Raw genomic sequence first — 15401 nt, forward strand, 5'->3', positions numbered from 1 at the left:
CCGCCACACAGTCTGCAGCCAGCGAGCTCCAAGCGGTGCAGCGCTGAGCACTTGCAAGGGCGGCCCGCGGAGCGCTCTCCTCCAGTTCCCCCCACCCTTCCAGGAACAGGTCCTAGGGCTCCTCCCCCAGCCAACCTTGCAGCCCAGAAAACAGGTAAAGGGTTCTGCCAAAACGGACCAATCAGGTGCTTCGATCCAAGCAGCCAGCCAATGGGAACTCCCTTGGAACCGCACCAATGGTGGGCTGCCTACTCAGGCAGAGCGGCGTGAGCCCTACCCCACGGGGACAGAGGCGGGCGCGGGGCCCGGTTGCTGTGCAGTGAGCGCGCGGCGGTGCCTGCTACTCGCCTCCCAGCATGGCCGGGCTGAGCAGCGGCGGCGGCAGCGGCGGCTCGAGCCTGGGGCGGTGCAGCCACGTCGTGGTGCGGGCTCTGCCCGAGTCGCTGAGCCAGCACGCGCTGCGGATAGAGAAGGGCCCGGAGGTGGACTTCGCCCGGGCCGAGCGGGAGCACCAGCTCTACGTCGCGGTGCTCAAGAACAAGCTGGGGCTGCAGGTGCTGGAGCTGCCGGCCGACGAGAGCCTGCCCGACTGTGTCTTCGTGGAGGACGTGGCCGTGGTGTGCGAGGAGACCGCCCTGATCACCCGGCCGGGGGCCCCCAGCAGGAGGAAGGAGGTACCAGCTGCAGGGGGAGCGGGGGAGGGAGGCTCGCTGAGCACGGGGGGGGATCCAGACCGTGTGGCCTACCTGCTGCTCCCTTCCCCCAAGTCCCCACGCGGGTCTCTGCTAAGATCTCTGTAACTTCCCGGGCGGGGCTAGAGCCCATTGCCCGCAGAAACCCAGGCTGGGTCATTTACTGGCCGGACTTGCTCTGTGACGTTTTATTTTAACTTCATGGAGACCGAGCCGGTGAAAATGCAAATGCACGGAATTAAACCGAAGATCTCCGTGGGAAATGTTTGCAAGGAACAGCTGTTCCGGGAAGGCAGCAGTGTATACAGAGTGCGGAGCTGTAAGGCGTGGCAGGTTGGTGGCATGATGGGAAAGGAGAGTCAGAAGATGCTCAGTGCACTTGCAGTCTCCCTTTCCCACAATGAACTCCAACCTGAGCCCTTACGGGAGAAGCTTTCCCATTCTTAGCACAATAGCCACAGCTTGGGAAGAACACGTCTGACCTAATTCTCAGTCGTGCAGTGAATCACCTACAATTTGTATCAGAAAGAAAATGAATCCAGATGTATGTTCTTGTCCTGGCAATGCTGTAATGGTGATTTCAAATTGATTAGTCTGAAAAACGGTTCTCATCCTTTTTCTTTTGCAACTACAGTAGTTGTGCTTAACAAACATGTCTGGATGTCAGTCATTTTGTTGCACGAAATATATCACTCTGGTGTGTTTTAAGACACACTGAAGCCCTTTATAGTAAATCACAGCAGTTCTTTGTAAGTTTAAACACAATCCAGGGAGATGGTACAACAGTGTTAAAACCAGTTAAGCCTGGTATATGTGCAACACTGCACAAGGCTCAGTGTGAATCTAATACATGTGTAGATGTAGAAAAATCTAAATTCACTCTTATGTTAGAGAAGCTGGATCGAAACAACATTGAATTTATTCCGTTTCACTGACATTTCTATTGAATGTGCATTACTCCTTTAAAACACTGAAAGATGGTGTGTGTGGATTTGTGTGTTTTTCACATATGAACAAACAAAAATGCACACCTACATAATTTAGTGTGACATATGTCCCTATAACAGATTAATATATCAATATAGTATATTAAAGTGTTCATTATATTAACTCAGCAGGTTGTATAAGCACTATGTTGCAGTTTTGAGTGCAGATATTTAATATCTTTCCTGGGTGTAGACTTTGTGGTGATCAGTGCCTGTGTAGACTAGCGTTAAGTACACTTTTAAAATGTGTGGTCAGTTTAGTTTCTCAAATACCTTTAAATATAAATTGACTAAAAAGCCATTGCCACAGTCAGAGAGTATTTGAACTTACTGTGCAACACTTTTTAAAATAGTGTGCCTCTAGGGATTCTAGGTGTCTTGGACGCTTGGGATTCAATAATTTAAGTAGGCTTCGGTGTTTTCTTCTTCATTAAGCTGCAATAGCACCCCCCGACATCTTCATATGTGTTTCCGACCGTTCTAAGTCACATCTTCACTTGGAGTCCTTCAACAATGTATTAATTAAATAGTATTTCTCCCCTTTTTAGATAAGAAGATATCTACTAACACTCCTCCCAATTTCAGGCTACTAATGTACCCTATGCCCAGGGCAGAAGTGGCTCATGTCAGGAAGCACCTTTGCATTCAGTTCAGACAAGCAGGGAAAGATCAGCCAACCAGAAAATGAAATAAAAGCAGCCAGCAGAGGATGAGCTGGGAAAAGTCTGAAGCAGATTAGCAGTTAAGAGAAATCAGGCAGTTAGATAATACAATAACAAAGATCTGTCATGGAAGAATAATTCACTGTTACAAATAATTAATACTTTGTCTTAGTAGAAGTGTTTTAAACAGCACACTGTATAAATCTGCACAACGTTTTTGTTGCTTGCTCTTGCCGTTCCTCAGTAAAAACGTCATAGAATGTAGGGAGGTTCACGTTAAGAGTTTTTATTATTTCTGCATTATATTTACTAGTGTGTTTTGAATAGTTATCAGTAACTGACACTACTACAATGTAAACTTAGACTCATTGTTTGTCTTTTCAGTTTTAATTTGTAGTATTTATTAACCTGCAGAGTTCAGTAATTCATAATGGGTCTTCAGTTATTGGTGCAAATTAGTAATAGTTCTGATATATTCAGAATAAAATTCTTTTGGTAAAGCATTACGTGTATCTTAATCTCTCACATGTCAGGACATTCAGAACAAAGATGCACCTTTCCCCAGCCCTTTGTGTGCATATGAGTTATTTGTGTCAATACATATAATTTTAACATGAATGCCTTAAACCCAGTTGTGCATTCATGGTGCACCTATGATTTTCGTGTGGTAGAAATCAGTGGAAAATCTTGGGCACAAGGAATGCAGACTCTGGCATTTAACAAGTAGGTGCAAGTGGCTGAGTTACTGCTATAGGGACCTTTGCTCTGAAATTCCAGTCTTTGTTTGACTCTTCAAACCTGTTCATCAAACCACCTCCCTCTCTGCATTCAAATACATCTTAAACACATTTCTGTCATCTTGCCTCTAGTAAGTCAGACGGAGGTAGGGAATAAAATGTACCCCCATCCCCCAAGTTACAGAAGCGCGAAGTTGGGAATTACTGTGTATTCACATAATCTTTATTCTATACTTATCTTCCTCATTCCAGTTCCCCTCCCTTTTTCTCTGTTTGTTTACCCTCACTGCTCTTTTCACAGTCCATATTCACAGATGAGCTGTGGGGTAGGGCTGGGTTTTTACTTGTTTCTTTGAAGCTGCTAGCATACTTTTGGGCCTTCAGGAAATAAGTAAATGTGCCATTTACCTAGATTCTTTACATTTAGTTTTCTCTTTTAAAAAAATGAATTAAAAGGTTGTTTTCAATGTGTCTTGTCAAATAGTGCAACTGTCTGAGAAATTGCACAAATCTCTCATTCAAGAACATGCACGGGCATGTATTTGGAAGAGTGCAGCCAGATATGTGCTTGAAAAGGTAATGACATTAAAGTAGTATGTGGGTGCAGTATGTTACTTTCAAATGCAGCTGTTTCTCAACCAGACTTCAAGGGAGTTTTTTCACTGAATGTATACCATTACCTGCTGGCATGATTGATTATGCCCGTGTAGAGTCCTGGCAACTTCAGTGGAGCTCGATGTCAGTGGGTCTCAACCTTTTCAGACTACTGTACCCATTTCAGGAGTCTGATTTGTCTTACGTACCCACAAGTTTCACCTCACTTAAAAAGTACTTGCTTACAAAATTAGACATAAAAAACCAGAAGTGTCGCAGCACACTATTACTGACAAAGTGCTTACTTCCTCACTTTTACCATATCATTGTAAAATAAATCAATTGAAGTATAAATATTGTACTTACATTTGTATATAGAGCAGTATCAACAAGTCATTGTATGAAATTTTAATTTGTACTGACTTCACTAGTGCTTTTTATGTAGCCTGTTGTAAGAGTAGGCAAATGTCTAGATGAGTTGATGTACCCCCAGAAGCCATCTGCGTACCCCCAGAGCTACACATACCCTGAGTTGAAAACCACTGCTCTGTGTGAATGTAAGGGACCATGCTAACCTTAGAATAGAGGAGTCATCTCTCCCTCAGCTATAGAATTACCAACACTATGTTATGAGTTGTAATAAATGGAACGATTAAGTCTGGATCCAGGTCTGTGCTCAGAAGGAGTCCAGAAGCTTGTAATATAAAGATTCAACAAGGGGATCAATGCAAAATGCGTCAGCAGCCTGTGGGAGACAGGCAGGAGGTAGAAGGCTCCTGCTACACAACTGATTGCTACTGATGGCACTGGCAGGAGGTGGGGCTCACTCAGCTCAAGAGAAGGCTGTAGGCAGATCTGGGGCAAGGAATGAGTGTCTGGCTCACCCTTGGGTCCCATCTTGTGCTGATGCAGAGGGATCTGACAGGGATAGGATGTAGCAGTATAACTAAATGGGGGTATTTATGGATTTTTTTCTTCACTTTATGTGGTCCATAGAGCAAGGACTAAGGAGCAGGTAAAGAGCATGGACTCAACTATAAAATGAGAAGAGAGGAGGTGGTTTTTAAAGAAATTTGTTTCCGAACACTAATTGAGCTGGGACTTTGAAGGCGGGTGGATGAGCTGGACAGCCCGAGGCTGAGGAGGCAGTGAAAGAGAGGCTCATGTGGAGGGGATCTGGGAAAGAAGACAGGGTGGTCTGTATTGGGAGGAAATGTTTATGTGGGGAGTTGGAGCAAAATCTGGGCAGATCTGGGCCCTTGATACCTTTTTTCTGCTCCTGATAATGCAAGCAGTGAACTAACAGGGTGAAATTAATTATATGTTGGCTATTACAAATGCCAGCCAGGTGATAAAATATTTAACTTTCTCATTAACCAAAAACCACAAGAATGCATAACCCCAAATGGGACAAGCATGCTCAAAAATTAAAAAGAACTATTCTGGAGGGGCTGCATATGCTAACAAATTATCCTTCAGTTAGATAAATTGTCTGCTTTGTAGTAATATAAAATCCAGCTGTATTTATGTACAGTTTTCTTGTTGAAACCATGCTCAAACAGAGCACCATTAAATTTCACTATATTTGGAAAGGTAGAATCAAACTCATCGGTATTTGTATATGTGCAATACATACTTGTTCAAACGGATTTTTGAAAGCTCTAAATTAAACTATGAAATGATAAATAGAAAGGAAATCCATACCCAATCCCATTCATATCACAACCCTACTTACAGAGACATTTTTCTCTAATGGAGAATTGTATGTAGGAGAGATGCAGAAAGGGGTGAAGCTCAGGTATATTTATACTGAAAAAATTATTTAATGATGTCTACTGTGTCTAAAATCAGTTTTGATTATTCTAATGCAGGTTGACACAGTTAATTCCTAAGAAACCAGTTCTCAAATAAATCATGAATATGTTAAGATCTACTTTGCAACAATTCAGCAGGTACAGATTTACTTAAGTTCATCAAGTGAATGGTCCATAGGTGCTTATAAATAAAAAGCAAGAGAAGGAAAACCCCATATTCTACACTTATTGGCTCTAATGGCTGGAACATCCACTGTGAATTCCTTAATTTTGTGTATTTGAAAAATAAATAAACATAAAAAAATCCAGGGTATTGCATCATGAAGTATATGTTGTTTGTCTTACTGGTGTAGTTCTTAATTACTTAAGACCGTACTTCATACTGGGGATGAGAACTCACAGCAACACTCTTCTATGAAATCTGTGTTGAGGAGTGAGGTGAGACCACCGTTTCTCTGTTTATGGGCACCATTTCTTATTTATTTCAATCTTTACCTGGTACTTCCCAATGTCAGCATCACAGGGCTAGCTGCACCTCTGTCCTCTTCCTGATCTCTCTGAGTGCATTCCTTCAGGGGTCAGGTTGCCTCTACCTTTCCTTGGGTGGAATTTAGCAATTCTCCCATTGTTAGACTATGCCCTGGCATACAGTACCATGTGTATAGTCTCTGGGCTTGCTCGTCAAATCCAATTAGGTTTGGTACCTGTGGCTCTTTGGCAGTGTGAGACCAGTAGTGGTTGTATTGACCAACAGACTTCTTAAAAGCAAAGTGTTGTTTATTTTACTGGTAGGAAGAAAGCATTTAGAGAAAAAGGGTTTTAAAACAACAATAAATCTGCATGCATGTCTAGCTTACCTGAAGACCTTCCATTCTGTAATGGTGGCCTGGGCAGGACTAGCTTCTTCAGACACCCCAGCAGATGCCTGTCAGTCTGTTTTTTCCAAACAGCTCCTCAACATTACCTCCCCAAGAGAGAGGGGAGCTTTTAATGCAACCAGAGATGCTTTGTTCTTGTCAGCTCCCATGCTTTGGCCTTCCTGGACAAAGCCAGTCTGGTAGGCTTAACAGGAGGTTGAGCCACACTCCTCAAAGTCAGTGCCTCTGCCCCGTACTCTGTAACATCACCCTTAAGTGTTTGCAGAAGGCCAAAGGGTGGCTTATCTTGAATTATCCTGCATCCCTTCCTGCTTGTTTTTCCTTGCAGCCTGCTATTAAAATAAACCAACATATTCATATAATAAACATCCCTATAAATAGGTCAACATATAATAGTAATAAATTATTACAGAGCAGTGCCATACCCATGTTCAACATGTTGTTTAAAACAATATTTAAAGTAAAATTGCAGTATAATCCATTCACTTTTATTAGACTCTCCATAATAGGAAAACTAGCCCTCCATATCCCAACCTCTACTTTAACAGAAAAGTTGTTTTTCTTGCCTCCATAAAAAGACCGATTAGAGGATAGGCATATTTATTTGGGAACTTTGTTTACTGATCAGTCTCATAAATAAGATATGGGATAACATTTTCAAGAATGCCTAAGTCATTTAGGGCTTATCTTCACTGCGAAGTTAACTTGAGTTATGACTTGAGTGTTGCCTCTAACTCAAACTCTATACACACATACGGTCCCTTGAGCTTTCCTTAGCAATGAATGGAGCAATACTTTCTGTTAGCATTGCATGTTGGGATGGAGTCTGTTTTCAGTGACCAAAAGGCAACTCATTGGGGTGAAGGTCAGGGCAAGGTTTGGCTATCAGGAAAAAGGTGAGGGTCTTTGTGGGGTGGGTGGGTATGTAAAAGAGAAAAATTTCAAGATAATACTGTATTTTTAGAGGTTTTTAAAAATGGATTTAAATATAATGACAGCAAAAAGAAAGTGCCAGGGAGTATGGCAAAAAGATGGATATTGCGATTACTGCAACTTTTAAGTTCAGTGGAGCTGCTTAAAATGAAAGACAGGGCAGACTTTCTCCCAGAGGAAGGTGGGATGAGGGCAATGAAAGAGCAGAGTGAACACATGGTGGAGTCAGTCACCTGTCATGTTAGTTTCACATTTATTTATTTATTTCCCTCAGTCTTGCAATTCTGACTTCCTTTGATTAACACGTCCCAGAGTGGGGTAGTGCTGGCAGTATTAAGCTTGGAAGTTAACTAGTATGATTACTGCCCACTTCCATTTCATTTTTAAATGCTGTTTTAATTTTCCATTCACCAGTCCAAACCAGGAGTAAATTCACTGAATTCAATGAAATCACACTGGTGTGAGGAGAGAATGGGGAACCAAATGTGTTAATTCATAAGGACTGCTGTAGTTATATGCATTCAACTGAAGTAAATTACAATAGCACTGTATGTACCAGTCAAATCCATAGAATAAAATCCAGTACAGAATGACCTCTCAGTCTTTGCAGATATAGTTGTTTGTTATATTAAAACCATTGAGACCACCAAGCACCTTTTAGATACTTCAGTTGATGGCTCAATGTTCTAGACAGAAGCCAGTTTCTGAGAATGTACCATTTTGGGGAATATACCATTTTTGGTCAAAGCTTTTGCAAACCAGGGAGAATAGAGGCTAAGTCAGTTTGTCAATAAAATGGATAAATTCCAGAATTAATTTTAGCAAACTAGAAAAATAATCAAGAAAATCACAGGTTTAATAGCTTGATGGAAAAATAAGAACTTTTGATGTCAAGGAGTTAAGTTTATTGTCAGCCTCAGAATTTTTGTTATCAGATCTGTATGTCTTGGAGAATGATAGAATTATTCAATAAGTAAAAATTTCTAAAAGCAAACCGTAGTTAATTTCCTGATGCCGATAAGCTGATTTGTCTTTCTTTGAGGCCACATGCAAACACTGATACATGCAGCGTTCAAGTCACGATGATTGAAATAATGCTGTGGTCACTGAATTATTAGCAGTTCAAAAACCTTTCTTTATACCCGTGTGTTTTGACTCAGTTAGCCCTCTAGGGCAAGCTCTTCAGGTCGCTTTCTAAACACCTTGGGGTCTGTTGTTCTGAAGAAGTTTGATCCATGTCTCTCTCTCACTGCCTAAATTGTTGTTGTGTGACTGGGATAGTGCAAAGCAGCACTACCGCCATCCTTTAACCCTGGCAGATGGAAATCCAAGTGCTTAGCAACAGTACCCGTAGCCAGTAGTCCTCCTCTTGCCTCTGCTGCCTGGAAAGAAAGAAGGGTTGCTGCAGAGGATAGTGATGCAGGAGACCTCTTCAATAATGGAAAGTCCCTTGTGCTTCCTCGCTTGGTGGTTTAAAGGCTGAATTGTCTTGCAAGCAGGAGGGAAACTGTAACCCCTGTCTCAGCAGTCCAGAGGGGAATGAAAGGCAGGGCTGCCGTCCAGTATCCAGAGGTGGTACGGGAGAGTGTATTGCCACCAACCCCACAACAACAGGTGAGAAACTCGATGGGACTGGCAGTGATTGGGACAGCCCCAGTAGAAGCCGAGAGGAGAGCAAGGACTATGGTACCTCACGGAGAGCCCCCTCCTCCTCCAGAGGCTTTATCCACCCATTGGTCAGCTGGAGGAGGAGGGGAACCAATTGGTCCCTTGCTTGTCCCTTTCATTAATTTAAATCCTAGACATGCTCAGCTTATTGGAGTTGTTCTATTCTTACATGAGATCAAGAAATAAATGGAAACTTTCTTTAAAAAAACATGGACACAGTTTTAACCTTCCTGTATTCAATAACAGAACTGCAGTCTCCTAACAAATGGGATGAAAGTCCAGCGGGAAGGCTAGTTGCTTAGTGGGAAGTCACATAAAGCAGTTCAAACATGTCAACCAGAATGATACTTCACACTTATTCAATGTCTTTCACCTCAAAGTGCTTCATAGGCTGGATATGGAGCACCATTGAAGAGCAGCCAACTTAGGTATGCAGATGGCAAGCAGTGCCTTGTGCATCACATCACATAATGTGACCAAGGGGCAGGGAGGTGAATTTTTGCCAAGCCCATTACGTCCAGCTTCTGTTACTACAGAAAATGCTCTGGATTCTTCAGTGCTCATGAACAGCAGACAAGACACATGATCTTTTTAAGAAGATCTTGTTTTGAAAAAGTCTCTCTCCCAAAATTGCACAGAACCCAGTTTATCTAATTCAGAAGAATGAAAGGTGGAATTAACTATACCAGCACTGGAGCCTATAGTGCTACAGGTTTTAGAGCTTAGAAGTATAAACCATGAGGCTTTACCCTTTGTCAGGGTAGATCAGTCCCAAATGCAAGTGTCTCCTTTCTGATCAAGAGTTACGCTGTGCAATCAATCAGATGATGCCTCTGAGGAGGTGGAAGGTTGTGCCACAACCAAAGGCATACAAGGAGAAAAATAAATGCACACATGAATGCGTGCTACTGTAGAAGTCTGAGGTAAACTGTATAGTGGTCAGCAATACCACTGGCATCCTTAGCTCTCGTGGACCTTCGTAATTCTGCTAGACTGTTGGGTGGCTGGGAAAAAGAGTGAAAAAACTAGAGAACGGCTACCAAGTAACAAAACGGCACAACTCCAAAAGAAGGATGGACAGTGGTGGTTTTCCTAAGCATAGCTAAGAGAAATGTTGGCTACGGTAGCTCCCTAAAGTTAATTAGGATAAGTGATTTATTTTTTTTAAACAGTGTCATGTTGGTGCCAACAGAACCCCCATTTGCTGACTGATCACTTTAGCAGAATCTATTAGCACAGCTGGCAACGATCATCCTGCCATTTCCCCAAAGGATGGCGATGAAACTGAGAGGGGCAAAAGAGAGAAAATTTCTAACAATTAGTTTAATTCAGATTGTCTCAGTGGTTTAGAGCACTAGTCCTATGAATCTTGTAGATGCCCACTTGTCCTTTTGCTTTACCTCCTTGTACCAAGGCCCTTGGTGTTATCTGTGAGCTTTAGCATCCTGTCTTGACACCTGCCCACTTTTTGCTGCCTTATAATGGGTTGAGGCTTAAAATGACAGTTGGGTAAACTCCATCACTTTAAAGCATTACATATTGACAAAAAATTAGGAGTAGGTCCTTCTGCTCCTTATCTCTCTTGAATATTTCCCCCCATTTCTGTCTTAGAAACTTGTCCAGATGAGTCTTAAGTGTATTGATGTTTCTGATGTATTTGCTATCTTGTACTGCAATGAAAACGAATGCACAGTCTCTTCAGGATCCCAACTTTTCATTGGCCTAAAGTCTTGTTTATTTAAAAAAAAAAAATTCAGTTAGGTTGGAAGGAATGGATCTTCAGCCCTAGCCAGACAATATTCTTTCTTGGGTTTTGCCAAGTTTCTGCAGAGAGACTATACTGATGATGTTGAATGAGGAACAGACTGGTTTCAAGGTACACCCTTTATTATGAACACAAACTACTAAGAGAAATGAGGTTATAAACTTTCTACTCTGTGCAGCTGCAGCCTCTCGCTGCCCCATTCTGGGCTTCTTTGTTTCTGCTCCAGCAGGCAGCCTGTCCCAGGAAGCCAAAGACTGCATCTGGAATGTACAGGAAGTTTAACCATCTCTTCACTTCCTGGAGGACTTACGCTGAAGCTTAGTTTTCCCTTTTTTAGATCCCCTTTTTAGACATGTTCTGACTTAACTAAAACACTATCCAGATATTACAATTACCATAACTAACATAACTCTTTTAGGTTGCCTGAATACAACCTAATATATCTCGAGCAGTCTCTTAAGGCATTTGAGCAATCTTCACTATATGGTTCATTACAAACCCTCTTTAGTCAAATCCTTCTCTGTAACAAGCTGTTCAGTCTCAAGGCTTGTCTACATGACATGGCAAAGCGTGCCATGGGGTAAAGCGCATTCTAATGTGTTGTGCTCTAACTCCTCTGTGTAGACCCTGCTGGCATGCTCTAAAAGGTACACAGTTCATGTTAATGTAGTCCTATTTGAAACAGTACTGTTTCAATGCAAACTTAGAGCATGCTAGCAGAGTTTACACAGGATAGTTAGAGCATAACACATTAGAATGCGCTTTTAAAACCACACCGTTCTAGTGAGCTTTGCTGATGCCATATAGACAAGCCCACAGGGTCAACTTGTGAATTGTTTTCAACTTGTATGTCTGCTCTCACTTCATTTGTCTTGGCCAAGTTATTCCCCTCCTTTTTTACCTACAAATACTAAGGGGTGAACTCAATCTGTAGGTTCTTCTATTCTCTAAATCAGTGGTTCCCAAACTTGTTCCACCGCTTGTGCAGGGAAAGCCCCCTGGCGGGCCGGACCGGTTTGTTTACTTGCTGCGTCCACAGGTTCGGCCGATCGCAGCTCCCAGTGGCTGCAGTTCGCTGCTCCAGGCCATTGGGAGCTGCTGGAAGTGGCTTTCCCCGCACAAGCGGCGGAACAAGTTTGGGAACCGCTGCTCTAAATACCAGTTGCTGTCACGTTTTGCAACTTAAGGCTTGTGGAACTTTTCATGTAGCATGTACCATGGGTTCTGCATCTCCTCTTTACCATATCTTGTACATTACTGGGAGACACCCACTTTTTGTGAATACATCTTCATACGATGCTATTGATATTTACATATCTGGATTTGTGTTGGCTTTCTATCCTCTTAACAAGACCAAGCACTTTACATATGGGCAGACCCAAGGTTGGTGGTTGGCCTCTGTACCACCATGAATTCTTGTATAATTTTTTCTTTTGTATTTAAGCATTAGCGTGCACTTGCCCTTCCACTTGCATGTTCTCCTTACAGCTCTCTTTCAGTTCCTGTTATTATATTTATTTGTGCTCCAATGTCTATCTTGGATGTCACTTAAGTGCCATTTGTGCATAGTTTCATTAGCCAATCTTTCCTGCCTTCTCTGCACATTTTAGCATAATGGTTGGGCTTATTACAGTTTCTACATATTTGACTGAATGTTATGCATTTCCTATACACGTGGTTGCCACATTGTTGGCATTGTTTTCTGTTTTCCATGCTTTTGTCCTTGGCCAGTTTAATTTCTGTAAACATTTCCCTTGCTGGTTTAACTGTCTTACTCTGTGTCCTGTTCTGCTTGGCATATACACTTTGCCCTTTCTAGTATCAGATCCATCTCCGCTTAGTTATCGGTCACAGACTTTTTTTATTGTTACACACAGGGTAGTCTGGTCTCTGAGTGTTTTTTATTCCGTATTCACAGGATTGACTTTTTAGTTTTGATTCTGTAGCTTAACTCCTCTATAATTTCCCCTTTACCCTGTGTGGGATCATATAGTATCTTACTGACGAGCAGAGTGGCGTCAAGATAGATTCTGTTCAGAGTAAAGGTTTTGTGTACAGAAATGAGGTAACTGACTTATTACTAACCTGTGTAGCTGTAGCCTGTGAGTGCACTGTACTCTGCACGAGAGACAAGAGTAGATATAGTTTGATTTCCTGTGTCAGTTTTTATAGGAGGTGTGGCATCTCTACACTTCCTGGAAGGCTTACTCTATAGCACAGAAAGTATGTAGTCAGCAGAGCAGTAGGTAGAATAATTCTTTGATAAAGTGTGTGTCATTTGGAGGCACATGCTTCAGCACTTGTGAAGGGAAAGCAGTTCTGTCCATGGATAAATAGGAGTTGAAGACAAGGTATGATACTTGATAAGAAAGTCAATCGCTGCAACAGTTGCTGGTGTGTGCTTGCTGACCCAAATCTCCTCCTCCAGAAAATTGGCTCTTTGTACCGGGCTCTACGTTAAAACATCACCAGTCTTTCTTTATTTGTAACTTTTATTAATTTTCATTTTCAGGGTTGTTTGGGGGATTTGCTTGTCTCAAACACAGTTTTAAACTAACCAGAATTTGGAAGGGTGGAGCGAATGTCTTTCCCTCTACGACCACATTTAAGGCAAAATTAGAATATACCTGCATAAAAAGGTACCATCAGGCTGACAATTGGTTTCGCTGGGCTTGGGGTAAGAATGGGTCAGTCTTTAAACAATCAATCCTAAAAGTGAAACTCGATAAGAAAGTTTAGTTGGTATGCACCTTAGGACTGTGGTATAAATTTGGGTACTTTTTCCTGATTCTGGTGGATCCTCCTTTGGCTTCAGAAAAGTTAGTTCTGTGACCAGGTAGATGCCTATATCATGCAATTTCTAACAAAGGGCTATTCTCAAGTGAAGAATCTTAGACCAGTAAACTGATCCATATCACAGATGTATTTGGTCTCTATTAACAGGAGTATAAAACACGACCTCTTAGCAATGTCCTAGTAGTTTTTCAAAAGGGTCTAAATAGGGGACTTGAAAGGAGCAATTTGAACATTCACGTGACTTCCAATAAGATTTAGGCCTGGTTGCTGGGCTTTTATGTTGAAATTCTTAAGAATATCTGAGTTTCTGGAGTTGAGAATAAAAAAAATCAAACTTATTTTTTTTTCTCCTGTAGAAGCTGAATATCACTGTGCAGGCTTAGAGTCAGCCTTCGTCACTAACTTTTTTTATTCAATATCGCTGCACTGTTAGCCCTTAGAAATAGCCTCTTATGAGGATCATGACTCACTGTCAAGGATAAATGATTAATGGGCTCTATCTATTTTAAAATCTTTCCTAGAAATATAAAAAGTTTATTCTGCTGACCTTACCCATACACTTAATTTGGAGTTCCATATTTTTTCCCAAGAGATTGGCCTACACTTCTAAATTGAGTCTGAATCTTCCAGAGGATTTTTTTCACTGGTTAGATGGTCAATTAAAGTTTTATTTAGAAAGAACCAGAGTTCAGGGAGTCTTGACTTTTTATTTTATTTTTAGTTTTTGGTTGTTTGGTACTTCAAAGACTGGATTTGCAGCATCCATTGCATGCTGTATCTTAACTTGCACTCAGCCTCCACAAGTGACTGTACAGTTCACTGACTGTAATCCTAGCATGTTCTTGCAGAATCTTGGGATTTCGAGAAGAGGTCTCAGTCTGTGGTCTGCCAACTGCTTTCTGTGGGTAAGGAGACAAGGGGGTGAGGTAATATCTTTTATTGGACCAGTGTCTGTTGGTGAGTGAGATTAGCTTTCACGCTTACACAGAGCTGTACTTCCATGAGTAGTCTCATTTACTTCAATTTCTTCATTTTTTACTTCTAATTCTCTGTTTTAGAAACTAGTTTAGATGTAACTCAGTTGTTAACACATCCAATATGTCTGTTACCTTCATCAGTACTTTACAACAGTGGGCAGTTCACATGAACAAGGCAAGCAAGGTTTGGCTCTAAGTCCTGGACAACAGAAAATGAAAAGGTGTGTGTATTCATTGGTTTTCTAGCAGACGTTGAGTTTCTGTATGTCTTACTGCACCTGTCCATGTAACATTAATGGTTTCTAGTGAGATGATATTAGAATTTACTCCAAAGATATATTTTTTTTTATGTTTTTTTGTTATATTTATTTCTGTGGAAGCTAAGCTTAAAAGAGAAGTGGTTCAAAATGGTTTGATAGATTTCAATTCTGCCTGTCTTCATGTACTTTGTTTTTAAAATTTTATTAATTTGCCTTACCACCAAACCCTTTACATTAAATAATTTAGACGTTTTGTAGTTCATAAAACATGAATGTGAGCTGCTCAGATGCTAGGTCCTTTTCTGCTTTCTGCTGAGATGAAGCCTCTTTCATCATGTGGCACTGTGCAATCTTTGTTGTGAGGAAAGATGCATACAACTCATCTCAAGAGCCTTTAATCCACATTCTAGTACGTCATCTAGAAACACGCATGTAACTAGAATTGTGTCCTGTATGTTGGTGTGATATAAAAATCCTCTTCTGTCTTGTCCTTAATCCCATTAAACCGATCTGTTTTATTCTGTCATCCTCTTTACCCTTCCAGGGCTTAATCTGTCCTCTGCTTCATCAGTCTCTTCTGCTATGTTGCTTTCTGAAGCAAGTGTTTTTCGGATTCTAGCAATAAAATTATTTTGTGCT

At 41.4% G+C, this 15401-nt stretch overlaps 1 protein-coding gene across 1 annotated transcript in view; it reads left to right on the forward strand.

Moving 5' to 3' along the window:
* The first annotated feature begins 284 nt into the window (after window positions 1-284).
* DDAH1 (dimethylarginine dimethylaminohydrolase 1) overlaps window positions 285-15401 on the forward strand; it is a 94355-nt gene continuing 79238 nt past the window's right edge. Inside the window, exon 1 of the mRNA XM_077824381.1 lies at window positions 285-674. Coding sequence (XP_077680507.1) covers window positions 357-674 — 318 coding nt within the window. The 5' untranslated portion in view covers window positions 285-356. The remainder of the gene's footprint in view (window positions 675-15401) is intronic.

The sequence above is a fragment of the Eretmochelys imbricata genome, chromosome 8 (assembly GCF_965152235.1).
Source record: "Eretmochelys imbricata isolate rEreImb1 chromosome 8, rEreImb1.hap1, whole genome shotgun sequence".
In the NCBI taxonomy this organism is placed as follows: domain Eukaryota; kingdom Metazoa; phylum Chordata; order Testudines; family Cheloniidae; genus Eretmochelys; species Eretmochelys imbricata.